The following is a 27,514-nucleotide window of genomic DNA, read 5'->3' as shown; positions in this document are numbered from 1 at the left end:
ACAGGGTACGATCCTGGGGACCCGGGATCAAGTCCCACATCAGCCTCCCTACATGGAGCCTGCTTCTCCCTCTGCCTGTGTCTCTGCCACTCTCTCTCTCTCTCTCTCTGTGTGTGTGTCTTTCAAATAAATAAATAAAATCTTTAAAAACAGAACAAAACACAATGGATTCACACAGCATGGGTGAATTTCAAAAACATTATACTGAGTAAAGAATTCAGACAAAAGTCTATAAATGGTGTGAATTCATTTATAGGAAACTCTAGGAAAAAAAAACAAACAACAAATCTACTGTATAGGGACAAAAATCAGATCAAAGGTTGCCTGAGGCCAGGGGTGAGGAGGGAGTTGCCATAGCACTAAAGCACAAGGGAATTTCTGGGGGCAATGGAATTGTTCTATATCTTGCTCATAGTGGTAGTTATCCAAGTGTACACATTTGCCAAAATTCATCGAACTGTACATGTGAAATGGATGCATTATAATGTATGTAAATTATACCCCAATAAAGTTGAGTGGTTGGGAAAAAACTATATTTGGGTATATCTCTACACAAGGCAAAGAGGAGTCAGAAAGGACTTTCCTAAGGTGTTTGTCATCTAGTATGCCAATGAAGTCCTAAAACACAGACTCTATGCTGAAGAACAATGGATAGCAGTGTGGATATGAAGAAGAAATAGAGGAGCAGAGAGATAGAGGGGCAGGGGAAGGGATCACTATGGTCTGAAATTAATTCATGACTTGTCAAATTTGCTGAAGGTCTTATTTATCTCACTCATCTATCAAGACCTGCATCCATTCCCACTTCCTCCATAAATACTTGCTGGACCAGCTACCTACAGCAACCATTTCTTCTTTCCCTCCTCTGAACTCTTCTAGTAAGTTATATTTGTTTGATTTGTTTGGAGATAACCATGGCCTTCTTTTTCTTAAACTGCTATTCAAATTGCTTATCACTACTTAATTTAAAATGTGGTCATGCTTCATCTCATCATCTATAGTAAGCTCCTTAAGAGTGCACTGTATCCTGGATCTCTAACAGCTGCTTAACCTTAGCAGCTGGGCAATTTTTGTAGGTGTTCTTAATTCATCCTGCTTTCCTAAAACTGGACTGTGTGAACAACTGGGGTTAAGGAAGAGACATCTATGCCTTATTATGCTTGTACATTGGGACTAAGGAAGGAGATACTGGGGTCTGTGAACCCCTTGGCAATTCTACTTCTACTTCTACTTTCATGGACAGGCTATAATTTATCCAAAGCCAAGATCCTTTTCAGACAATGTCCTCTCTGAGGCAAATTGAAATTGAGTTGATATATTTACCCAATAATTTCATATCCCATTGATGTGTTTTTCAATGGGGAATTTCAGCCAGGGTAGTCACATTTGTATGCGAAGCCTGCCAACTGTGGCCAGAAACCAGGTCTCTGTTCAAGACACACCTTGACAAGTGAATTAGATGTTCTAGTGAAAGGCAGATAAATGTCATTCATGTCACTATAAATAAAAGTCTGGGCCTGCTTATCAGCTTGTAGGGTTGAGGTCTTACCTTCAACACTTCTGAGTGCTTTACACTTTATTATCCTTTAAACAAGGTCTTTTCCATCCAGCTTCCTCCGTTTATACCCCCAGAGGGAATTATTACCGTTAAACTCCTTGAAATATGTGCCTTCTGTCAACTCCCTGTCTTTTGCTTTAGGAGACAATACAACCTGTGGCCTTAAACAGAAATCCACAGAATTTTCTCAGATGTCATATTAGGAAATGAAATGTAGTAGGAACTTTTCATAGCACTGGATCTAGGACATCTTATACCTGCTTTGCAAGCAAATCATGTTCTAGCAGGCTTTGACTGTTTGGGGTTACATTTTAGAGCATGGGATTTGTCATCTAAATCCATGTAATAACAAGTATGGATTTAGATTCATGGTTTTGGTCAAATCCTATTCTTGGCAACCTAAGTACATGCAGCCAAAGCTTGCTAAAACATCAATAGCAGCCTATACATACTTACACACTTATAGCATAATTTCGCTGCATTTCTGAGGGATACAAAGCCTGCAAAATGCCTTGCAAAAAGAGAGGGAGTTTCCATGGTCAGAAAAATTTAAGATGGGTCATACAAAAAGGCTCTAAAAGGGCCACAAAAATGTGGTCTGCTTAGCTCAATTTAACCCAATGCTCCCAAAGTTATTTGATGACAGTTCTTCTTTCTCACACACTGTGAGGTACACTATCCATCGTTATATCTCTTTGGTTAACTTAAAGTATGAGCATATACTGATAAAGTTTACGGTTAGATCATCTTTCTGAATAATTTTAGTAATGTGTACATATTAATTCCTTAAAAATATATCTTTTGGTTATCTACATTGCTGTGTTGCCTTTCTGTACCTATATTTCTTTTTTTGTTGTTTTTGTTTTTGTTTTTTCTGTACCTATATTTCTGAGCTAAACTCTGAAGTTCAGTAAAGATAGGACTGCAAGCTTTGCATAGAGGCCATATCGTATGTAGCCAATGAGGTTTATCCGAGGCTCAATTATTACTAATTGAAAGATAGGACTGCATATAAACAAACATGTTTGTGTGTTTGTTCACCAATATAATGTTAATTTGTGACTGTGAATTGTACGTGATAATGATTGCAGAGTGTTTTAGGTAGCAAGGAGCATTTGAGACAACATCTGAGTATATAAAAATCTTGGAAATTAGGGGATCCCTGGGTGGCTCAGTGGTTTGGCGCCTGCCTTTGGCCCAGGGCGCGATCCTGGAGTCCCGGGATCAAATCCCACGTCGGGCTCCCGGCATGGAGCCTGCTTCTCCCTCCTCCTGTGTCTCTGCCTCTCTCTCTCTCTCTGTTTTCTCTCTCTCTCGGTCTATCATAAGTAAATAAATAAATAAATCTTAAAAAAAATAAAAATAAAAATCTTGGAAATTTGAAAAACAAGCTTTGCATTGGTTCTAAGAGCAGAAATTTGTGGATTCCATTTCCATTTTATGCTTTAAGACACAGATTCTCAAAGATTTTGGTCTCAGACTCCATCATAGTCTTAAACATCAGTGAGCACCCCAAGAAGCTTTTATTTAGGTTCATTGTATCTGTCAATGTTTACCATGTTACAAATTGTCCTTGAGAAAATTCTAAAATACTAACTTATTAATTCACTTAAAAATAGCAAGAAACTCATGCGTGTTAACATATTTCATGAATATAACTATTTCCCCAACAAAAGAAATTTAGTGAGAAGAATGGCATTATTTTACATTTTTTGAAATCCTTCAGTGTCTGGCTTCATCGAGGACAACTGGCTTGCCACCACGTCTGCTTCTGACATTCAATCTGTTAAGATATCACATCCCAGAGCCTCTAAAAAATTCCACTGTACACTTGGAAAATGAGAACAAAGAGGGAAAATCACATCTGAGTATGATTATGAAAATAGTCTTGACCTTATGGCCACCCCAAAAGGGTCTCCGGGACCCTAGGTATCTCTGAACCACATTTTGAGAACTACTGCTCTAAGAATCCAATTCAATATACTATTTATTGAGAATCTTTTGAATGCCCATTACAAGGTAAGTGAAAAGACACATCTCGGCTTCCAGGGAACTTAGTGTCTCATTCCACACCTCCTTAGTCTCCATCACCTCTTACTGTTATTTCAAGACTCAATGTATTCCACATCCTCCCCATTATCCCATGACCCGGTTACATAACTCAATCTCCACCTTTCCTAAATGTCTGTAGCAATTACTGTCTGTGTAGTTCATGTGGAAGTTTAATCATACACTGTGGTATGAAACTTGTTTATTATTGTTCAAACTGTGACTTATTTTGTTCTTCCACATTTAAAAAAAGATTTTATTTATTTATTTGAGAAAGAGAAAGAAAGCATGAGTTGGGGGAGGAGCAGAGGAAAAGGGACAAGACTCAACCCACATGGAGCTCAATCCCACGACCCTGAGATCATGACCTGAGCCGAAATCTAGAGTTGGATGCTTAACAGACTGAGCCAATGAGGTGCCCCTTATTATTTCATATTTTGCAGCTGTATCTTGTCCTTGCTACTGATGATAGGCTCTTTGAGAGAAAGAATCTGCTTATGGTGCCCAACATACAGAGCAAAGACTGTGGACCTTAAATATCTATTTAACAATTTGACTTGCAATTTTATTAAGGAGCGTGACAGAGTCAATGCCATGTGTTCACCAATCTTATTTCCTTTTCCAACCCTTGGGCGTTCAGGAAGACTATATTTCCTTATTTCCTCTGCTGTAGGGTTGGTACTATGTGACTGGGTTTTGATCAAATGGACCAATGTGGAAATAAGTAAGCCACAACAAAGCCTGGTCTTTAAAAACACCCAAGACTGCCCTCTTGCTAGGTCCTTCCTTCTGGTAGCAACAGTGCTAGTCATGTGCTAAGCTGACAGAATTATAGGAAGAAAGCAGCTGGAGTCCTGAGTCACCATATGGAGGACATCTCTGGGGGGTAGCCCAACCCCACATATGAGATCGTAGGCATTATATGTTACCACAGCAAAGCCTAGCTCATCCTGATAGATTAATGAGAATGTTATTATGTTATCCTCATTTTACAGTTGGGAAAATTAGGTCGTAGAAAGCTGAAGCATCTTGGCAGATATATGAGTCATGGTTCTCCAGAGCAACAGAATCAACAGGTGTGTGTGTGTGTGTGTGTGTGTGTGTGTGTGTGTGTGTGTATGAGACAGAAAGAGAGAAAGAGACTGATCTGCTTTCAGGAATTGGCTCACACAATTGTGGAGGCTTGGCAAGTCCAAAATCTGATGGGGGTGGCTGGCAGGCTGGAGACTCAGGAAAGAGTTGCAGTGTAAGTGTGAAGGTAGTCTGCTGGAAGAATTCTTTCTTCCTCAAAGGAGTTCTGTCTTTGTTTTCTTAAGACCTTAAACTGACCTTAACTTAAGTTAAGGCCTTAAACTTAAGACCTTAAACTGACTGGATGAAATCCACTTATACTGTGGAGAGGAACCTGCTTTACTCAAAGTCCACCCATTTAAAGGTTAATCCTATCCAAAAAAAATCTTGACAGAAATCTCTCGAATAACGTTTGACCAAATATCTGGGCACCATGGCCCAACCAAGTTAACACATAAAATCAACCATCACACTCAAGACCCCAGGACTAGACCCTATGTTCCTCTGATTCCAAATCTGATTCCAATTCCAAAGCCCCTTAACAGAACAAGGTTCATTTTAGGTTTGAACTGAGTCCCTATCAGCAAAGATTTCAACTCCAATGGGGGCAACATCTTGATCATTCTGGGCCCAGGGTGCAAAGCCATTTTCTGAAATGTGCACCACATAAAGACAGGATATTGTTACTAAAAGGTAAAGAGGTGAGACAAATGATGTGACTATGGTCACTTTAACAGTATCTTGCAGATACTGGAACAGAACATTTCTCTTTTGTTAAACCATTTCAATCTAGATTTTTCTAGGACCTAAATTCTTTACTGATATATTGTAAGAGAACATTGGATTTTTCATATTATGACTTAAGAAGGGCAACTCTTGGGGCACCTGGGTGGCTCAGTGGTTGAGTGTCTGCCTTCAGCTCAGGTCATGATCCCGTGAGTCCTGCATCATGCTCCCTGCTCAGTGGGAAGTCCACTTCTCCCTTTGCCTGTGTCTCTGCCTCTCTTTCTGTGAGTCTCTTAAGAATAAATAAATAAATAAAAAATTAAAACATAATAAGGGCGACTCTTTTTCTACAGTTGATGGTCTTTATACAAAAAAGAATGAAAAGTTGTCATAATCTATTTTGCAATAAAATTAAGCCTCCTGATTTTCTGGACATTTGGTCAGAGAAGCTGGAGCAAGGCCAAGTTATCTGGTAAGAGCAGTCAATGAGCTCTCTGGAGCTGGAGGTGGGGAGATGGGGAAGCTGGGAAGGATGCCTGGCACGGGAAGGGCAATAGTGGTGGTGAAAGTAGACCTGGAGAAACAGCCAGGTGATATAATCCCGTCCCTCTTTTCCTCCTTCTTCCTTTTAGAAAATTTGCCCTCACAATGGCACACAGTAGATACTCAATAAAGTTTTGCCAAAGAAATGTTTGAGTAATGGTAGTTAAGTGCTAAGAAAAATGCAAGAGACAAGTAACATATAGACCCTACCATGCATGCCTGAAACTGCGAAGTGAATCAAGATCCAGATGTTCTTGTGAAGCTCCAGTTCATTCATTTTATTTCCTGCAGAGGATTCCACTTGTGGAATTAGAACTTATTTATCTGTTCGACTATTGAAGGAGTTAGGCTGGGTTCCAGCTCTAAGTAGCCTGAACAGCGGTGCTAGGCACTGTCCTGCATTCCTCCAGGAATAAACTTCTGGGCAGTAGAGTATGTGACTCTTTAACTTTATTCGATCATATGGGATTCTTTTTCCAAGAGATTCTACCAATTTACCTCCATACTACACTTGGTATAGTCAGGCTTTCTAATTTTTGCCAGTCCGTTGAGTGCATAATGATATCTCATTGGGCTTTAATTTGCAATTCTCTGATTGCTTTTGAGACTGAGCACTGCTTCACATATCTTGGCCATTTAGATTTCCTCTTTGGGGAAGATTGGTTCAAACTTTTACCTGATTTTTGTGTTGGGTTTTATGCCTAGTTCTAATGAATTCATAAGAGTTCCTTAAATGTTCTACATGTACTGTTTTGTCAGTTATAAGTGTTGCAATGATCTTTCCTAATTTTCTGGTGAGTTCGTCTTTTTATTGCCTTTATCATGTTTTGGGAAAATAGAGTTCTTAACTATGGTGTAGTCAGCTTTCTGTCTTTCCCTTGATGGTTAGTGTTTTTTATATCTGCCCCATCCAGATGTCATAAAGATATTTTCCTACCTTCTAAAATTTTTCTAATTTTTCCTTTCATATTTAGGATTGTAATCCAATGGGAGGTTTTGGTTGTTGTTGTTTTTTAGTTTTGGGTAGGATATCTAATTTCATTTTTTCCATATAGATAAGGAACTATTCTAGCTTTATTATTTTTAAAGATTTATTTATTTATTTATTTTAGAGAGCAAGGGGCAGAGGGAGAGAGAGAATCTCCAGCAGACTCTCCTCTGACTATGAAGTGATGCAGGGCTCAATCTCATGATCCCAAGATCATGACCTGAGCCAAAATCAAGAGCCAGAGGCTTAACTGACTGAACCGCCCAGGCACCCCTCTAGCATCATTATTTTTTTAAGTATCCATCCTTTCCTCACTTCTCTCCAATGCAACCTCTGTCATTTTTCAAGTGTTTATACATGTGCAGGTCTAACACATGCATCTTCAAAAAATACAATAAACTCATACTTCCCCTAATATGATCCAACTATCCTGTGTACAACCAAAACCCTACTAACCCTTTAACCAGAAAAGGATGCAAAATCCTTGGGTCATGTTTACGCTTCTCCTAAATACCCCATTACTTAAATACTACTATGTAAAATTAACAATACTTAAATACTGTGTTATACAGTCAATACATTTATGTTACATGAAAAGAAACGAGAAGACAAAGATATTATACACACACACACCCATAACAAAATAAGTAGGAAATAGGACAATTACAGTTCTCATCTCTGTAATTGGTCATATGCCTGTAGTTGGTATTCATAACTACCCTCTTCCACTACTGAAGGGTCTTGGCCTTTAGCAGTCCTCCCTGAATTGGGTTGTGGTTTTTCATTGACTTTAATTCACAGGGCTTGGTGATAACTAAGAAATGTTCCAAGAGGTCTCCTGTGTTCCGCACACACCCCTTCTTATGTCCACCACAGAGGAGCAGTCCCATTTACCTTGGTAGCCATGGTCCATCACAGTAACTCCCTTTTTTGCCCGAGTTTAAAATGACCTGGTGACAGTCTTAACTTCGAGTTCAATGGAATCATTGCTATGTATCCTGGTGGATGCATTCCTCACTTTGGAACTAAGACCGATAGGTCAGCAGGGTGTAAGGTCACAAAAATAGGAAGCAAAAATTTTGCTCATGGGTCACTATGAGTAAGAGTGAGTGGTGCCACTCCTATTTCCACACCTCAATTCCTGGACTAGCAAGTCTTGGCTGTGAGAGAAATAGCATCATATATTGAATGCTAATTTAGAGCATATACAGGCTCCTGGAGAAATTTGTCTCAGTCCTGTAAGGTACTGATTACTTGATACTGTGACAGTCTTCAAAAAGTCATTTCACTGTTCTATCAAGCCAGCTGCCTCAGGATGGTAGAGAACATGGAAAGACCAGTGAATTTCATGAGCATAGGCCACTGCTGCACTTCACTGATATGAAGCAAGTTCCTTGATCAGAAGCAACGCTGTTTGAAGTAGCATAATGGTGGATAAGGCATTCTGTAAGTCCATGGATGGTAGTTTTGGTAGGTGCATTGTGTGAAGGGAAGGCCAATTCATACCCAGCTGTGTCTGTTCCATTAGGAGCAAAATGCTTCCCCTTCTATGATGAAACTGATCTAATGTAATCAACACACCACTAGGTAGCTGGCTGATGTTTTCCTGGGAGTGGTGGGATACTGGGACTCAGGACTGGTCTCTGCTGTTTATTTTTTTTATTTTTTATTTTTATTTTTTTTAAATGTGTCTTATTTTATTTTTAATTTTTATTTATGATAGTCAGAGAGAGAGAGAGAGAGAGAGAGAGAGAGAGAGAGAGAGAGAGAGAGAGGCAGAGACACAGGCAGAGGGAGAAGCAGGCTCCATGCCAGGAGCCCAATGTGGGATTCGATCCCGGGTCTCCAGAATCGCGCCCTGGGCCAAAGGCAGGCGCTAAACCACTGCGCCACCCAGGGATCCCTGGTCTCTGCTGTTTAAATTGGACACTCAGCACAGCTGAAGCCAGGTCAGTTTTGGAAGTCCATGTTGCTGAAGCCCATGCATAGCTTCTATCCCTGCCCCCATTGCCACTCTATTCCTGAACTGATCAGGCAATGAAAATGGTGGCTTTGGAAGAGGCTGTTATCCATAGAATGGGTCATCCTACCCAACTGATTATTGAAATCCTTTTCTGCTGAGGTCACCCTTTGGTGGGCATTGACATGGCACACAAATATCTTCATGTTTTTCAACAACTTTTTGAATTTCAGTTTTTCAACTCCAGATCAATTCACATCTGGTCACCAAATTTCTACTTGTATTCCTTCTAAGTCCTTGATCCCAGCAAAACCATTGGCCACAGTCCAGGAATCAATATATAATTGCACATCTGCCATTTCTCCTTCCAAGAAAAATGAACAACTAGGTATGCTGCTCAGAGTTCTGCGCACTGAAAGGATTTCCCTTCACCACTGTCCTTCAGGATGTGCCAGAAAGGGGCTGTAGTGCTGTAGCTGTCCACTGTTGGGTGGTGGTTGCATATTAGGTAGAACCATCCATAAGCCAGGCCTGAGTTTTCTCTTCTTTTACATTAAACCAAAGCAGGTCTAGCATTTGTAATCACTCTCAGTGGGCCATCTTTTTATCTATGTTTTAGCCAACAAACAGAGCCCTTTTTAACCTCTGAAGCTGCAACATTCAATAATACAGAATCCCTTCTCAGTGTATCCATCTCAATACATTTGGCTTGACCATACTCTCTGGATTTCTGTCTGTATAAATTAGAAAACTCAAGTAGTTCTTTTGGATGTAGTGCCCCTCATGGGTCACTTTGCCCTTCACTTTCCATGGCCTGCTGGGACTTGTCTAATTACAGGTTGCTATAGATAGAATGAATGTTTGTGCTTCGCCCAAATTCATATTTGGAATCATAACCCCCAAGTCATGGGATTAGGAGATGGGGCCTTTGGGAGTTGGTTACTCACAAATGGGATTAGTGCCCTTATAAAAGAGACCCTAAAGAGATCCCTTGCCTCCTCTGTTATGTGACATGACAGTGAGAAGAGGACTGTCAATGAGGAGTCAGGTCCTCACCAGATAACCTTCTAGCTCCTTGATCTTGAACTTCCCAGACTCCAGAGCACACCATGAGAAATCAATTTCTGGGTGTTTCTGAACCACCCAGTCTATGGTATTTTGTTATGGCAGCCCAAACATACTATGGCACTGCCTAGAAGCACAGAGGGTGGGTTGATGGGAGTTGATCCTGAAGAGAGTCAGTGTTGTCCTGAGTGGAGGCCACTGAAGTTTCCCTCAGGTAATACAGTCAATCCTTGCAGACGGGAAGAGAGAGGATGCTTCTACTGGCAAAGACAAATCAGAATTAATGATCTTAAGGTCCCCAGCTCCATCAGTCTTCTCACATGACACCATTCCAATTTTCAGGATCTCATTCCTTCCCATCAGTCTTCCAACAAGAGACACCCTGTGAGGCTGGGAATTCAGCAAGTGTTGTAGGTCAGCCACTCCCATTATGAGGTTCTGAGTTTGGCTCTCAGCAATCTCAGCCCTGCTGTAGGTGATAAATATCTCTTTCAGGGCACCATAGATACTATCAGGTCATTTATGTGTTGCTTGAGTTGGTAAATTGAATCCCCAAACTCAACCTTTTCTTCCTCTACTTTGCTCAGTGATGTTAGGAGCAACCAGCCAATGTCATTATACATTTATTAGTTTGACAAAAGTGTTTGAAGTACCCCATCATGGCCAACCGGATCCCTGCTTCTTACAAGTAGATTAGGTTGGTTAGGATACTCAATGGTGATATTTTGCATCTCTCTATTGCCAGGTCAAGCCATGGACTATCAGTGCTCTCTCAACTACTGGAAATAGTCATTCATGTCTTTAAATCTAATCAGATTAGACAGCTAATTCCAGAAGCCCCAAAACCAATTCAGAAAATTTATCTTTAAGATTCTAGTCCTCTAGAACCACTCCTGGTACCAAAATCTGTATTAGTCAAGGTTCTCCAGAGAAATAGAACATATAGGGCAGCTTGGGTGGCCCAGTGGTTTAGTGCTGCCTTCGACCCAGGCGTCATCCTGGAGACCTGGGATTGAGTCCCACGTCAGGCTCCCTGCATGGAGCCTGCTTCTCCCTCTGCCTGTGTCTCTGCCTCTGTGTGTGTGTGTCTCTCATGAATAAATAAATAATCTTTTAAAAAGAAATAGAACATATATATATTAAGAAATTGGCTCATGCAGTCAGGTAGACTGTTGAGTGCAAGTCTGCAGTGTGTGTAGTGTGATCTGGATAATACAGGACCGCGGGTGCAGTTCCAGTCCAAAGGCTGGCAGCCTAGAGATCCAGGAAACGGATGGTGCAGATGGAGTGTGAAGGGATCTACTGGTAAAATCCCTCTGGCTCAGGGAGACTGGTCTTTTTGTTCTATTCAGGCCTTCAATTGATTGGATGATGCCCTACTCTCGTTAGAGAGGACAATCTGCTTCACTCTACCAATTAAGACATTAATTTTATATGCAAACACCCTTAAATATCTGAGCACTCTGTGGCCCAAACTGACATAAAATTAACCATCCCGAGTATTATTTCAAACATATCATGTTCTTCACAACGAAGTCTATAAAGACAATGAGGGAAAGGAAGCACTTGGTAATCCAGAGAGCAATGGTAGGCAAAAATTTCTCCAAGATTTGGAGATTTTGCATTAATCTAATACAGATTTTGGTACCAGGAGTAGTTCTAGAGGACTAGAATCTTAAAGATAAATTTTCTGAATTGGTTTTGGGGCTTCTGGAATTGGCTGTCTAATCTGATTAAAGACACTAATGACTGTTTCCAGTAGTAGAGCACTGATAGTCCATGGCTTGACCTGGCAATAGAGAGATGCAAAATTGTACATAATTATAATGTTAATAAGGCTTTAACATAAATTTATGAATGTTTAAAAACAGTGGTTTCTCTGTATTTCATATTGTTCTTCATATTAATGTAATTCAGATGTCAGCTGGGGGCCGTTCTCTGCCCCCTTCAGGCGTAGGCAAAAATATCTCAAATCCTAATGATTCCCAGCCTTTAGAATTTCACAGCTTGGTTCAATATTCCTGCTAATTTCCGATACTTCTAAATTCTCCTCATTTCTGCTCCATGAGCTCTTGCTCTCCTCATTTCTTGCACCATGGGGAAGGCCATTAAGTAATGGCCCAAGTCACCCAGCTTCCTGTAAGAACATAACACCTCCCAAGGAGACCAAATACTTGAGGAGGAACCGTTTCCAGGAGAAATGAGGGGTTTTTACCCCAGACACTAATAGTTTCAGCTGTCCTTAGGTTAACTATGGGATAACCGTTTCTCTAATTTCGACACCAAGTTTAAACAAAATGGCATCAGATGACAGAGGAGGGGGGCAATGCATATTGCATGCCAGGTGGCAAGGAGAAATACTTTCAGAGGCCTCTTGAGGTGAGCCTTTAGGATTGAGTGTGATTTGTCAAGCCCAGAGGGGATTCCAGGAAAAGAGGCTTCCAAGCTTGAGCAAATGGACATAAGTACCTCCTCTTTCAGACCTCTCTTTTTACGCTCTGGAAAAATCTATTTGAAGCCACCACAAAACAAAGGATAAAAGTATCCTGTTAGTGCAAGGATAGAGGATTCAGTGATCTTTAGTTGGACTGAAACACAAGCTGCGCGAATAAACAAGTGACTAAATCCCCCTAGAACCCGACTTTCTCATCTGTTACATCAAGATGTAATCGCACCTTAAGGCTCGAGCGACGATTAAATGAGACAATCCCTTACCCAGTGCTTTCGCGCACCGTAAACGCCCAGCCAACTGGGTACCAGCAATTATAAATGTAGCCGGAAAACTGAATTAAACGCTAAACGCCGGCTAGGTTCTATTTCTTCAGTATGGAGAGTGAACTCGTGTGCGACCAAATACCGTGGGAGCAAAATATCTAATGTGCTCCTTTTAACAGTCCAGGTACATACAGTGTCACAAAACCGAGAGGACCGAGGAAGCAGAAACAACGAGCGGGGTTAGACGCTCTGGTTTTGGGAACTGCGCCCGGCGAGACACAGGTGATGCACCCCGCCCAGGGCTCCGCGGAAAACTGCTGGGCGCAGCACTGCGCAACCTAGGGGAGCCGCGGCGAGGAACCGCGCGGGGCCGCACCACTCAGACGCGCCGGGGCGCGGACTGGGCCGGACCCCGCACGCCGCGGGCCGCCCACCCCGCCGGCGGCCGAGCCCCGCCCCCGGGAGGTCACCGACCGCGACGGCGTGGGCGTGACGTCACTTCCTGTCGCCGGCGCGCACGTGGGAGGAAGTGCCGGTGCCCGCGGCCCGCCGCTCCCGCTTGTCTCTCCGGTTACGTTCGTCCGCCGGCCGGGCCGCCGCCTCCAACTGGGCAGCTGCAATGGGAGTCCCGGCTTTCTTTCGGTGGCTCAGCCGCAAGTACCCGTCCATCATTGTCAACTGCGTGGAAGAGAAGGTGAGGAGGCGCCTGACGGTCTCCCGGCCGCGGCCTGGCGCTCCGGCGCGTCTAGGCCGCGGCCCTCGGCGCTCACCGCCTGCCCGGAGGGCATCGCGCGGGGTCCGTCGCCGCCCGCTCGGCCCCGCGGGCTGGGGTGGCCCGACCCACTGCTGGGCGGCGGTACACGGAGTCGGGGCCGGGAAAAGCGGGCGGGGCGAGGGCCTACCCGGTACCAACTCACTTGAGGGCTGTACCTCCCTTGCCCGCTTTTTCCGGGACCAGAAGGCCCCGCCCACGGCTTTGTTTCCTCCAGGCCCCGCGCGGTCGGGTTTCGGGAGACTTAAGTCTGCGGAGCTCCTCCCGGCCGCTCCGCTGACTTGGCCGAATTAGGGTTGCAGGGGCTGATCCTGGCCCTTAACAGCCTTGAAAGCAGTATCCGGCGGCGAGCTTCGCGTTGTTGCCTGTCCGTGCCGGAGGGGTTTTCTCCCAGTGTGAGAGGCCGTTTCTTGCTGTAGTTAACATCTTACGGCGAAAGCAGCCCCGCAGAAACGTCTAGGACGAGAGAAGTCGGGGTGCCCTGCTGTCGGACAGCCTGCTTGCTAAAATGTGCGGAATTCCTGGATGCACTCTAAGAATACACTTTCTGTTGTTAATGCACGTGTAGACTTTTGCCCATTCTTCGGTTTTGCATTTATCGCTTCCGTGTTTCCAATCCGAGTTCGGCTTTGTACTCTTAGTTATTAGAATTTTCGGATTGTGAAGGTTCGAGCGCATATCCTGCCTCCCACACCTTTGTTTTTGAAGGAAGTACCCAGCCGTCACTGTGAAAACTTGGTTCTTTTGTTAAAGCTGGTGAGATTTTGATTTTTGCTTATTTGCTATACAAGGAGGAATCGAAAGCCTTGTGATGGCATTCCCAGTATTCCTTGTGCTTTTAATAAAGAGAAACTATTTATCTGAATGCTCATTTCTTTTGTTTTTGAAAACATATCAGACTTTATTACATCTTGTAATAATAATGAGATCTTATATCTCATTTCCATTTTTACTTTCTAGTGATAACCACTTCTGTTTTGTTTCTGTCTCTGAATATCATGTTTATACCTGATTTACTGGTTTTGGATCTAGCTATGGAATTCCAGCTATGATAGAAGAGGATTTAGTCACTTATGCAACCCTCCCCCCCATCCTCCTAATAATAGTACATCACTATCTTTATTTCTTCGAAGGGTAAAATTGGTAAGATGCCTTTTATTTTTTATTGTATCTCCTATATAAAGAATCCCTGACTTTTCACTGTCAAAGCTTAGGTATTAGCTTTTCTACTCCAGCTGCGGTTACTCTTCACCCAACTTGTCAGCTACACTTTTCCCTTGTTGGCATCAAAAATTAAATTGTCAGGCACAGTGTTGGTGACACTGGTTCGTTTTAAAAGCCAAAAAATTTAGGGGCATCTGGGTGGCTCAGTCAGTTAAGTGTCTGATTTTGGCTCAGGTCGTGATCATGGGGGCCTGGGATCGAGCCCTGCGTGAAGATCCATACTCTTCAAGGAGTCTGCTTGTCCCTCTGCCCTTTCCTCCACTTGTAATGTCTGTCTCTCTCGCTCCCTAATAAATAAAATCTTAAAAAAAAAAAAAAAAAAAAACAGAAAAAAATCAAATGATATTCTCAGTTATCGTTACAATTCTGATTCATGTTATGTGCTACTTTTGTCTTTTTCTTAGTGTTGGTGTTCTCTTCCACTTTACATGGTTCCCCATCCAAACTCCCTGTTGTCTCAGGTATTCTATCAAGTCTACTTTCACCTTGGAGACTGCTTCTTGAAGTTTTTTTTTTTTTTTTCTGTTGCTGTCAAACCTGGTTATTTAGGCTTGCTGAAAAGCTGCTGCTTGAGGTTTCTAACAATTCTTTCCGTTCAGTTGGATGGACTGTGATCATTTTTTTTTTTTTTTTTTGGCTTAATCCTTGGTTTTTACTTTCAGAGGAGTTTTTAAGAAGTGCTATGTGGGATGTGAGCTTTCTGGGTCCGTTCTAGCCTTGTAAACATGAATGATCATTAGGTAAGCGTAGTTTGAGTTTGAAAATACATTTAACCAACACGCTTATTTAGTGTTGAACATGTACCAAGTATTGTTCTATGCTTTCATTTCTTTAGAGAAAATACCTAGGAGTGAAGTGATTGAATTGTATGGTAGGTGTGTGGTTATTTCAGCAGGAAAGCTTGCCAGACTGTTTTCCCAAGTGGTTGTACAATTTTACATTGCCACTAGTAGTTTACCAGAGTTCTAGTTGCTCTGTTTCCTTGTCAACACCTGGTATGGTTAATATTTTCAGTTTTAGTCCTTCTAATATAGTTTTATCTCATTTTAATTTGCGTTTCCCTAGTGACAAATGATACGGGGCATCTTTTAAGGTGCTTATTTGCCTTCCGTATATCTTCTTGAGTGAGAGGTCTGTTCAGATCTTCTGTCCCCTCTCCCCTTTTTGAGACAGGAAAAAGTTTAAAGGAGGGCAGGGAGAGAGAGAATCCCTAAGCAGGCTCCATGCCTAGTGCAGAGCCCAACTTGGGACTGGATCTCACAACTGTGAGATCATGACATGAATCAAAATCAAGAGTCAGCTGCTTAATGGACTGAGCCACCCAGGTGCCCTTACGTTGATTTTTTTTTTTTTTTAAGTGTTAAACCCACCTTGGATAAATCCTACTTGATCATGATGTATTGTTTTTATGTACTGTTGGATTCAATTTGCTAAAGTTTTCTTGAAAATTTTTACCTTTATGCTCAAAAGGGGATAATTGTCTTCCAATGTTCTTAGGTCTTTGTCCACTTTAGGTATCAGAGTAATCTTGATGTCAGATTGAGTTGTAGTATCTATCTCCTCTTCAGGGTTGTGGAAAAGTTGGTGTTGAATAGATATTATGCCTTCCTTAAGTATTTGGTAGAATTCACAAGAGAAGCTATCTGAGCCTGGACTGGAGTCTTTTTGGAAGGATTCTTTTAGCTGTAAATTCAGTTTCTTTAAGTGGACATGGAGCTATTTAGGTTATTTTCTTTTTTCTTTTTTTAATGAGTGTGTGTTTCAATGATTTTGTCCATTTCATCTGAGTAGTCAAATTTGTTGATATAAAGTTGTTCATAGGATTCTTTATTATGCTTTTACTCTCAATAGAAAATGTAGTGATGTCATCTTTCTGATTCCTACTACTAATTTTTCTTTTTTGTTTCATTATCAGTCTAGCTAGACTGATCTCAAAAGAATTAGCTTTTGATTTCATTAATTTTTTTTCCTTTTTTTTCTGTGGATCTTTTTTTATTGACTTTTATTTTTGTTATTTCTTATACTCTGGGTTTAGCTGCTTTTCTTATACTGGCGGCTGAGGTCATTGCTTTGATATATTGTTTCTTCTCATGTAGGTTTGGAATGCCTGCTACTACTGCCTCAATTACATCCCACAAATTTTGACGTTGTGTTTTCCTTTTTTTTTTTTCTTTTTAAGATTTTATTTATTTATTCATGAGAAAGACACAGAGAGAGGCAGAGACGTAGCAAGAGGGAGGAGAAGCAGGTTCCATGCAGAGTCTGATGTGGGACTTTTTCCTGGGACTCTGGGATCACACCCTGAGCCAAAGGTAGACGCTCAACTGCTGAGCCACCCAGCCGTCCCATTATGTTTTTGTTTTCTTTTCTTTTTTTTAGAAGATTAATTAATTAATTATTATTAATTATTAATTAATTAATTAATGAGAGACACAGAGCACGAGAGAGAGAGACAGAGTCAGAGACAGAGAGAGAGGCAGAGACACAGGCAGAGGGAGAAGCAGGCTCCATGCAGTGAGCCCGATGTGGGACTCGATCCTGGGTCTCCAAGATCACAACCCAGGCTGAAGGCAGTGCTAAACCGCTGAGCTACCAGGGCTGCCCTATGTTTTCGTTTTCATTCAGTAAGAAATACTTTCTTGTAGACTCTGACTTCTTTGGCCCATTGGTTATTTATAACTTACTTAATTTTCAAATATGGGGATTTTAGACATTCTTTTGTTACTGATTTCTAATATAGTTCATTTTCAGAGGACATACTTCAGATAATTTGAATCTTTTTAAAGTTTACCTGATTTGTTTTATGACCCAGAATATGATGTTGGTAAATGTAATATTGCATTAAGAGATATAAATTCTGTTGTTGAGTGGAGTGTTCTATAAATGCTATGTTAGTTGATAGAACATGGAAGACTTGAACAACACTTAGTGATTTTGTTTCTTTGTCCTTTCTTTGTATTATTTACTAATAAGGGTGTGGAGATTTGTTACATATTATTATTTGGATTCATCTGTTGTTTCAGTTCTTTTGGTTTTTGCTTCCTAGCATTTTGTAGGTCTTGTATAAGTTACATAAATGCTTAGAATTTTTATGTTTTCTTGAAGAGTATGCTCCTTTGTCATTATAAAATTAACATTTTGAAGGGGCACGTGAGTCACCCAGGTTGAGCCTCTGACTCGGTTTTGGCTCGGGTTGTGATGTTAAGTCATGGGATCAAGCCTTGCATCCGGTTGGCTCTGTGCTCAGCATGGAGTCTGCTTGGAATTCTGTCTCTCCCTCACTCACTGTCTCTCAAATAAATAAAATCTTTTTAAAGAATTATTTTTTTAATCAGTGGCTTCCTTGTCCCTTTGCTCTGAAATCTGCTTTGTTCAATATTGAGATAGTCAGATCTTCTGACTCTAGGGTAACATGGCCTATTTCCATTCTTTTAGTATTTTCGTGTTTATATATTTAAAGTGTTTTCATAGGTAGCATACAATTGGGTCTTGTTTTTTTTATACTGTTTGATGATCTCTTGCCTTTTTTTGTGGCAAAATATGCATAACGAAAAGTTTGCCATTTTTAAGTGTAGAATTCAGTGACGTTAAGTACATTCATAGTACTGTGAAACCATTACTATTATTTGTTTCTAGAACTTTTTCCTCATCCCAGACTCTACCCATTGAACAATAATTCTCTCTTTTCCCTCATCTGCTACTTTTTCTGTCTTATGGATTTGCCTATTTTTGGTACCTAATATAGTGGAATCATACATGTGTCATTTTCTGGCTGGTTTATCACCTAGCATGTTTTCAAGACTTATCCATGTTTGCATGTATCAGAATTTCATCCCCTTTTAAGGCTAATACTATCCCATTGTATGTATATATCACATTTTGTTTGGACACTTGGGTTATTTTTACCTTTTGACTATGTGAATAATGCTGCTGTGAACCTTGGTGTACAATTACTTGCATCTATATCATTGCTTAGGTTATATACCTATGAGTGGCCCCTGCTTTCAGTTCTTTGGAATATGTTCTTATGAGTGGAATTGCTGGACTTTGTGATAATTCTGTTTACCTTTCTGAGGAATTGCCAAACTGTTTTCCTAATCTCTGCCTTGTAAGCCCCTGCTTACATTTAGAACATTTGCCTTTCAGGTGAGTATTGGTATGGTTAGATTTAAATTTATTTACATTATATATAATCTGTAATATTATTTTCAGTCACATCTGTTTCCATTTTCCAATTCTTTTGCATGGAGTATTATGATTTTCTTTTATCTCTTCTTTTGACCTTTTAAACTACTTTTTGTTCATTCATCGATTACTTTCTTTGCTTTGTATCCTTGGCTTATATAGTCCTCTCTTTGTTAACTTTCTATTAAGAAAAATGCCTTAAACTCTAAAGAACTAGTGCTTTTTGTGTTACACTGCACTGCTCCCTACAGTCTCTGTCCTCTGGTTATTTCTGTGTGAGAGCTGAAAACAAGGCAGAGTGTTGACTTTTTTGACCTCAGCTGGGAGTGTGAATGTTGGTGGACTCAGATTTTTCACTGCTCTGATCATGTTTGTGAATTACTGTGAGGGTGCTACAGATACTGATTTGGGGGCTACCAAAATATTTCTAGTAAGTAGGTGAATTATTGACTGTGGAATTCATGAATAATGAAGATCAGTGGCATATATGCCACACAGAGTAGTTGTGTGAATTAAATCAATTAATACAAGTTAAGTGCTTCAAACATTGCTTTACTTTACATAGACACTTGGTATTTCAGAACTTCATCACTTAATTAAGTTTCAGGAATTTGTATATCCAAGTAAAAGTGGGGATATATTTGTGTCTAACTCTTGGTAACATTGTGGTAGTGTTAGATAGTGCTCTGTTTTTATGTAGTGAAATCCAGGTTTCCTACCCTGCTATTTTTCCCTTTCTTCTATTTGATTACTCTTTTATGCCAGGCACTATTCTAAGGGCAGGAAGGACAGTACCATACAAGGAGGCTTTTGGTCCCTGATTCTGCATTCAGTTTTGATCAGTGTAATATTTTGGAGGGAGATGGTTACTATATTTTTAGGTGGCTTTATTGAGATATATGATTCATGTACCATACAGCTCACTCATTTAAAGTCTATAATTCGGTGGTTTTTTATATATTCATGGATGCGGGCAACCATCACCACAGTCAGCTTTAGAATATTTTCATCACTGCACAAAGAAACCTATACCCTGTGGCTACCAACCCACTCCCTTGCCCGTGCTATCCCTGTCCATAAGCAACCACTAATTTACTTTCTGTCTCTGTAGATTTCTCTATTGTGACTTTTCTGTGAATTGAATCATATAGTCTGTGATTTTCTCTGGCTGGCTTCTTTATGTTTTCAAGGTACATTCATGTTGTAGCAGGCATCAGTACTTCATTCTTTTTATGGCTAAATAATGCTTCATTGTGTGGATATACCACATTTTGTTTATCCATTTGTGCGTTGATAGACTTTTGGGTTGTTTGCACCTTTTGACTGTTATGAGTAATGGTGCTACATTCATATAGGTTTCTGTGTGGGCATGTTTTCACTTCCTGGGTATATACCTAGAAGTGGAATTTCTCTATTACGTGGGAACTCTGTATTTGATTATTTGAAGAACTGCCAGACTGTTTTCCAAAGTGGCTGCAACATTTAAATTCCCACTAGCAGTGTTTCAGAGTTCTAGTTTCTCCATATTCTTGCTAACACTTGTTACCTGACTTTTTAATTTTAACCATCCTAGTGAGTGTGAAGTGGTATCTCATTGTAGTTTTGAGTTGCATTTCCCTTAGGACTAAATTATACTGAGCATCTTTTTTCACGTGCTTATTGCCAATTTGTTTATCTTTTTTGGAGAAATGTCTATTCATATTCTTTGCCTTTTTTTTTTTAATTTATTTTTTTAAAAATTTTATTTATTCATGAGAGACATAGAGAGAGGGGCAGAGACATAGGCAGACGGAGAAGCAGGCTCCCTGTGGTGGTTAGCCTGATGTGAAACTCCATCCCAGGACTCCCAAGGACTCCAGGATCACGACTTGAGCCAAAGGCAGACAGAGGCTCAACCACTTAGGTGCCCCTGCCTGTTTTTTTTTTTTTTAATATTTTATTTTAAAGACTTTATTCATTCATGAGAGACACAGAGAGAGGGAGAGAGAGAGAGAGAGAGAGAGCGCGCAGAAGCAGGTTCCCATGCTGGGAGCCTGATGTGGGACTCAATTCCACTCAATTCCGGGACTCCAGGATCACGCCCTGGGCCAAAGGCAGGCTGTAACCCGCTGAGCCATCCAGGGATCCCAGAGCCATCCAGGATCTCCCCTCCCCTGCCTGTTTTTAAATTGGGTTGTCCTTTTATTGAACAGTAAGAGTTTTTATAATGTAAATATTCTGAATACAAGCCCTTTAAAAGATACGTGAATTGTAAATTTTTTCCCCTATTTTTGATGTCTTTCCACTTTTTTTTTTTTTAAAGATTTATTTATTTATTCATTCATGATAGAGACAAGGGGGGGGGGCAGAAGACACAGGCAGAGGGAGAAGCAGGCTTCATGCTGGGAGCCCTACGCGGAACCCGATTCCGGGACTCAAGGATCGCGCCCTGGGCCAAAGGCAGGTGCTAAACCACTGAGCCACCCAGGAATCCCCATCTTTCCACTTTCTTGGCAGTGTCCTGTGAAGCATGAAGTTCTTAATTTTTATGATAAAATCTAATTTATATTTTTTCTTTAGTTGCTTGTGCTTTTGGTGTCACAGCTAAGAATCCAACATCATGAAGATTTATGCCTGTGTTTTCTCCTGAGCGTTGTATATTGTTAGCTCTTAAATTTGGGTGCATGATTCATTTTGAGTAAACTTTTGCATATGATGTGAGGTTAGGGTCCAACTTCATTTGGTGTGTGGCTTCTCAATTGTTACAGCACTATTTGTTGGAAACTGTTCTTTCCTAATTGAATGGTCTTGACACCCTAATGAAAAATCAGTTGACTATAAGCGTATGGGTTTATTTCTGGTATCTCATTTCTATTCTTTTGATATATGTATTGGGATCCCTGGGTGGCGCTGTGGTTTAGCGCCTGCCTTTGGCCCAGGGTGCGATCCTGGAGACCCGGGATCGAATCCCAAGTCGGGCTCCCGGTGCATGGAGCCTGCTTCTCCCTCTGCCTATGTCTCTGCCTCTCTCTCTCTCTCTCTCTCTCTCTCTCTCTGTGACTATCATAAATAAATAAAAATAAAAAAAAGATAAAAAGATATATGTATTTATCCTGTACCAGTACCATACTGTCTTGATTACCATTGCTTTGCAGTAAGTTTTGAAATCAGGGAGTATAAGTCCTCCAGTGTATTCTTTTCTGAGGATTATTTTGTATGTTCTGATTTCCTTGCAATTCCATATGAATTTTACAATCTACTTCAGTGTATAGATTTTACATTTCTTTGATTAATTTTAGTTCTGGTTTTTGGATACTGTCATGAGTGGAATTGCTTTCTTATTTTTGAATTGTTCACTGCAAGTGTATAGAAATTAATTTTTTTTTAATATTGATCTTGTATCCTACAACCTTGTCAAACTCATATATTCTAATAGTCTTTTAGTGGATTCCTTGGGATTTTCTGTATACAAGATCACATCATGCAAATATAGTTTTACTTCCTCCTTTCCAATATAGATGCTTTTTATTTCCTTCTCTTGCTTAATTGCCCTGGGTAGAACCTCCATGACAATTTAGAACAGAAATGGCAAAGGATAGACATCTTTGTCTTATTTTGGCCTTAAAGGAAAACCATCTACTTCAGCACCATTAAGTATGATGTTAACTGGGTTTTTTCGTTGAGGGGTTGTGTGGTTATTTGGTTTTTGTTTTTATCATGAAAGGGTGTTGGATTTTTTCAAATGCTTTTTCTACATCTATTGATATGGTCATGTGATTTTTGTCTTTCTATTCATGTGATGTATTGCATTAATTGATTTTTTTTTATATGTGTTAAACCAACTTTGCATTGCTAGGATAAATCCCACTTGGTCATGCTGTATAATTCCTTTCATGTATTGCCGGATTCAGTCTGCTGGTATTTTGTTGAGGATTTTTACATCCCTATGCATAAGAGAGTCTGTAGTTTTGTTTTCTTTTGACATCTTTGTCTGGTTCTGATTATCAGGCTAATATTGGTCTCATAAAATGTGTTGGAAAGTGTTCCCCCTTTTTTGGGAAAAATTTGTAAAGAATTGATGTTAAAAAAAAAAAAGAATTGATGTTAATTCTTCTTTGCATGTTTGGTAGAATTTAGTGGGGTAAAACCATTTTATTTTAGGCTTGGGGTTTTCTTTGTGGATAGCTTTTTTTGTTACTGGTTTATGCCTCATATAGGATTATTCAGATTATTATTTGTCAGTTCTCTAGTTTGTCTTTCTGTTAATTTGTATATTTCATCTAAGTTATCTTTAATTTGTTGGTGTAGTATTCATGATCCTTTTTGTTTCTATAAAGTTGACAGTATTGCCCTCTCTTTTGTTTTTGATTCTAATAATTTGAATCTTCCCTTTTCTAGGTCAAACTGACTAAAGGTTTGTTGATCTTTTGAAAGAATCAATTTTTGATCTCATATGTTTTTTCTCATTATTTTCTATTTTATTACTTTTTCCTCTGTTATTTCTTTCTTCTGCTGGCTTTGGGTTTAATTTGCTATTTTTCTACTGTCTTAAGGTGTATACATGCATGCACAGTTCTTATTTTTTTAATTTTTAAATTTTTTGTAAAGACTTTATTTATTCATGAGAGACACACAGAGAGGGGCAAGGACACAGGCAGAGGGAGAAGAAGGTTCCATGCAGGGAGCCCGATGTGGGATGCGATGTTTGGTCTCCTGGAAAATGTTCCATATGCAATTGAGAATGTATATTCTGTTATTAGAGAGATTGTTCTATAGAAGTCTGTTAGATCTCTTGGTTGACAGTGTTTTTTATGTCTCCTATCTGCTTACTAATCTTCAGTCTAGTTTTACTCATTAATAGAGGTGGAGTATTGAAGCCTCTACCTATTACTGTTGAATTGTCTTTTTTTTTTCATTTCTGTCATTTATTAAAAGCATTGTGTATTTAAAAATTATTTTACAACAGCTTTTTTTTTGTTCAAGTATAATTAGCAACTATTGCTATTTAGGTGTACACACAGTATTAGTTTCAGGTGTACAGTATGATTCAACAATTCTATACATTAGTGCACATCAGGATAAATGCATTCTAAATCTCCTTTATACATTTGAGCCATCCCCTCACTCCTCTCCCCTCTGGCCATTACCAGTTTGTTCTCTGTATGTAAGAGTCTGTTTTTTGTCTTTTTGTCTTTTGTTCTGTTTCTAAAACTCCTCGTATGAGTGAAATCATATGGTACTTACCTTTCAGTGTCTGTTTCACTTGACATTATATCCTATAGGTCCATCATGTTGAAAATGGCAAGATCTCATTCCTTTTAATGGCTGAGTAATATCCCAGGGTGTGTGTGTGTGTGTGTGTGTGTGTGTGTGTGTGGTGTGAGTGTGTATGTACCACACCTTATCCATTCATCTCTGGATGGACATTTGGGTCACTTCCATATCTTGGCTATTGTAAGTAATGCTGCAGTAAACATAGGGATACGCATCTTTTTGAGTTAGTGTTTCTGCTTTCTTTGTGTCAGTACCTTGTAGTGGAATTAACTAGATTATATGGTTTCTGTTTTAAATTTTTTGAGAAACCTCCATACAGTTTTCCACAGTGGCTGCACCAATTTGCATTCACCAGCAGTACACAAGGATTGCTTTTACTTCACATCATGACCAAAATTTGTTATTTCTTGTGTTGTTGATTTTAGACATTCTTACAGCTATGGAATATCTCATTGTGGTTTTAATTTGCATTTTTCTGGTAATTCGTAGTGTCGAGCATCTTTTCCTGTGTCTGTTTGCCATTTGTATGTCTTCTTTGGAAAAGTATCTATTCAGGTCCTTTGCCCATTTAAAAATTGGATTATTGGGATCCCTGGGTGGCGCAGCGGTTTAGCGCCTGCCTTTGGCCCAGGGTGCGATCCTGGAGACCCGGGATCTAATCCCAAGTCGGGCTTCCAGTGCATGGAGCCTGCTTCTTCCTCTGCCTGTGTCTCTGCCTCTCTCTCTCTCTCTCTCTCTCTCTCTGTCTCTGTGACTATCATAAAAAAAAAAAAATGGATTATTTGGGTTTTTTTGTGTTAAGTTGTCTAAGTTCTTTATATGTTTTGGATATTAACCCCTTATAGGACAAATCATTTGAAAATATCTTCTATAGTAGGTTGTCCTTTTGTTTTTGTTGATGTTTTCCTTCACTGTGCAAGTGCAAACATTTATTTTGATATAATCCCAGTAATTTAATTTTGTTTACCTTGCCTACCGGGCCTATCTAGAAAACTATTTCTATAGCCAGTGTCAAAGAATTATTGCAGTGTTTTCTTTTAGGAGTTTTATGGTTTCAGATCTCACATTTAGGTCCTTTGTTAATCCATTTTGAGTTTATTTTTGTGCATAGTGTAACAAAGTGGTTCCAGTTTCATTTTTCATTTTTTATATGCAGCTGTCCAGTTTTCCCAACACCATTTGTTGAAGAGACTGTCTTTTCCCCATTGTTTAGTCTTGCCTTCTTTGTCATAGATTAATTGACCATATATGCATGGGTTTACTTCTGGACTCTATCTTGTTCCACTGATCTGTCTTTTTTTGTGAGCCAATACCATACTCTTTTGATCACTGCAGCTTTGTAGTACATCTTGAAACCTGTGATTGTGATACTTGAAGTCTTGTTCTATATCAAAATTGCGTTGGCTATTTGGAGTCTTTTGTGATTGCATACACACTTTAGCATTACTTGTTCTGAAGTGGTGTTGGTATTTTGATAGGGATTGCATTAAATCTTGTAGATTGCTTTGGATACTTATGGGCATTTTAACAATATTGGTTTTCTCAGTCCATGAGCATAGAATATTTGTGTCATCTTCAGTTTCTTAAGTGTTTTGTAGATTTAATTTTATTTTTTAAAGATTTTATTTATTTATTCATAAGAGACACAGAGAGGCAGAGACACAGAGGAAGAAGCAGGCTCCATGCAGGGAGCCCAATGTGGGACTTGATCCCAGGACCCCAGGATCACGTCCTGAGCTGAAGGCAGACACTCAACCACTAAGCCACTCAGGCATCCCTCTTATAGTTTTTAGAGCACAGTTCTTTCACCTTCTTGGTTAGGTTTATTCCTAGGGAATTTACTTTTTTGGGTGCACCTGTAAATGAGGTTTTTTGTTTTTGTTTTTTTTTTTAATTCCTCTTTCAGCTACTTCATTATTTGTGTATAGAAATGCAGTGGGGAAAAAAAAAAAGAAATGCAATGGATTTCGGTATATTAATTTTGTATCCTGTGGCTCTACTGAATTCATTTATCAGTTCTAGTAGGTTTTTTTTTTTTTTTTTGGTGGAGTATGTAGGGTTTTATATGTATAGTATAATATCATCTGCAAATAGTAATAGTTTTACCAATGTGGATGTCTTTTATTTTTCTTGTCTGATTGCTCTGGCTAGGACTTCCAGTGTCATGTTGAATAAAAGTGTTACGAGTGGACATCTTGTCTTGTTCCTGATCTTAGAAGAAAAGCTTTCAGGTTTTCATTGTTGACTATGTTGTGACATTTTTTATTTTTTAAAGATTTATTTATTTGAGGCGGGAAGGGCAGAGAGAGTGAGAGAGAATCCCAAGCAGCCTCCCCATTGAGCTCTGAGACCAATGCAGAGCTTGGTCTCAAGACCTGGAGATCATGACGAGCCAAAATTAAGAATTGGACGCTTAACCCCCTGAGCAACCCAGGCACCCTCATATGTTGTGTGGGGATGTATTCTCTTTAAATCTATACTGTTGGGTGGTTTTTTTTTTTTATCATGAATAGGTGTTATGCTTTATTAGGTTCTTTTTCTGCATCTATTGAAATGATCGTATGATTTATATCCTTTCTCTTGTTAATGTGATATATTGATTGATGAATAGGAGTATGAATTTGAATTATGAATTCATGAATTATGAATAAATCCCATTTGATCATGGTGAATGAGTTTTTAGATGTATTCTTGGGTTCAGTGTGCTAATATTTTGTTGAGGATATATGCATCTATGTTCATCAGAGATACTGGCCTGTAGTTTTATTTTTGGTAGTGCTTTTATCTGCTTTTGGTATCAGGGTTATGCTGGCCTCCTGGAATAAATTTGGGAGCTTTCCCTCCTCTTCTATGTTTTGGAATAGTTTGAGAAATATAGGTGTTAACTCTCCTTTAAATATGGGGGGGGGCGGGGAATCCCTGGGTGGCGCAGCGGTTTGGCGCCTGCCTTTGGCCTAGGGCGCGATCCTGGGGACCCGAGATCGAGTCCCACGTCGGGCTGCCGGTGCATGGAGCCTGCTTCTCCCTCTGCCTGTGTCTCTCTGCCTCTCTCTTTCTCTGTGTGTGACTATCATAAATAAAAATTAAAAAAAATATATGGCGGGGGGGGGTATAAGTATGGGGGGAAGGGAGGGGCACAGGGAGAGGAGAGAGAATCTTAAGCAAACTCCATGCCCAGCATAGATCTCAAAACCCTGAGATCATGACCTAAGCCTAAATCAAGAGTTGGACACTTGACCAACTGAGCTACCCAGTGATTCAGTTTCATTGCTAGTAATCAGTTTGTTTAGGGAACACCTGGGTAGCTCAGTGGTTGAGCATCTGCCTTTGATATCTGCCTTTGGCTTGGGTCGTGATCCCAGGGTCCAGGGATCCCCTACAGGGAGGCTGCTTTTCCTCTGCCTA

General features: G+C 40.0%; 1 protein-coding gene and 1 long non-coding RNA gene across 2 annotated transcripts in view; one reads left to right on the top strand and one right to left on the bottom strand.

Moving 5' to 3' along the window:
• Positions 1-27,514, bottom strand: part of LOC111092255 — a 147,100-nt gene that overhangs the window by 41,656 nt on the left and 77,930 nt on the right. The window lies entirely within an intron of this gene.
• XRN2 (5'-3' exoribonuclease 2) overlaps positions 13,185-27,514 on the top strand; it is an 86,207-nt gene continuing 71,877 nt past the window's right edge. Inside the window, exon 1 of the mRNA XM_038571424.1 lies at positions 13,185-13,369. Within this exon, the coding sequence (XP_038427352.1) occupies positions 13,295-13,369 (75 nt within the window). The 5' untranslated portion in view covers positions 13,185-13,294. The remainder of the gene's footprint in view (positions 13,370-27,514) is intronic.

Source organism: Canis lupus, chromosome 24 (genome assembly GCF_011100685.1).
Source record: "Canis lupus familiaris isolate Mischka breed German Shepherd chromosome 24, alternate assembly UU_Cfam_GSD_1.0, whole genome shotgun sequence".
Lineage (NCBI taxonomy): Eukaryota > Metazoa > Chordata > Mammalia > Carnivora > Canidae > Canis > Canis lupus.
This window is presented reverse-complemented; position numbering and strand designations above follow the sequence as displayed.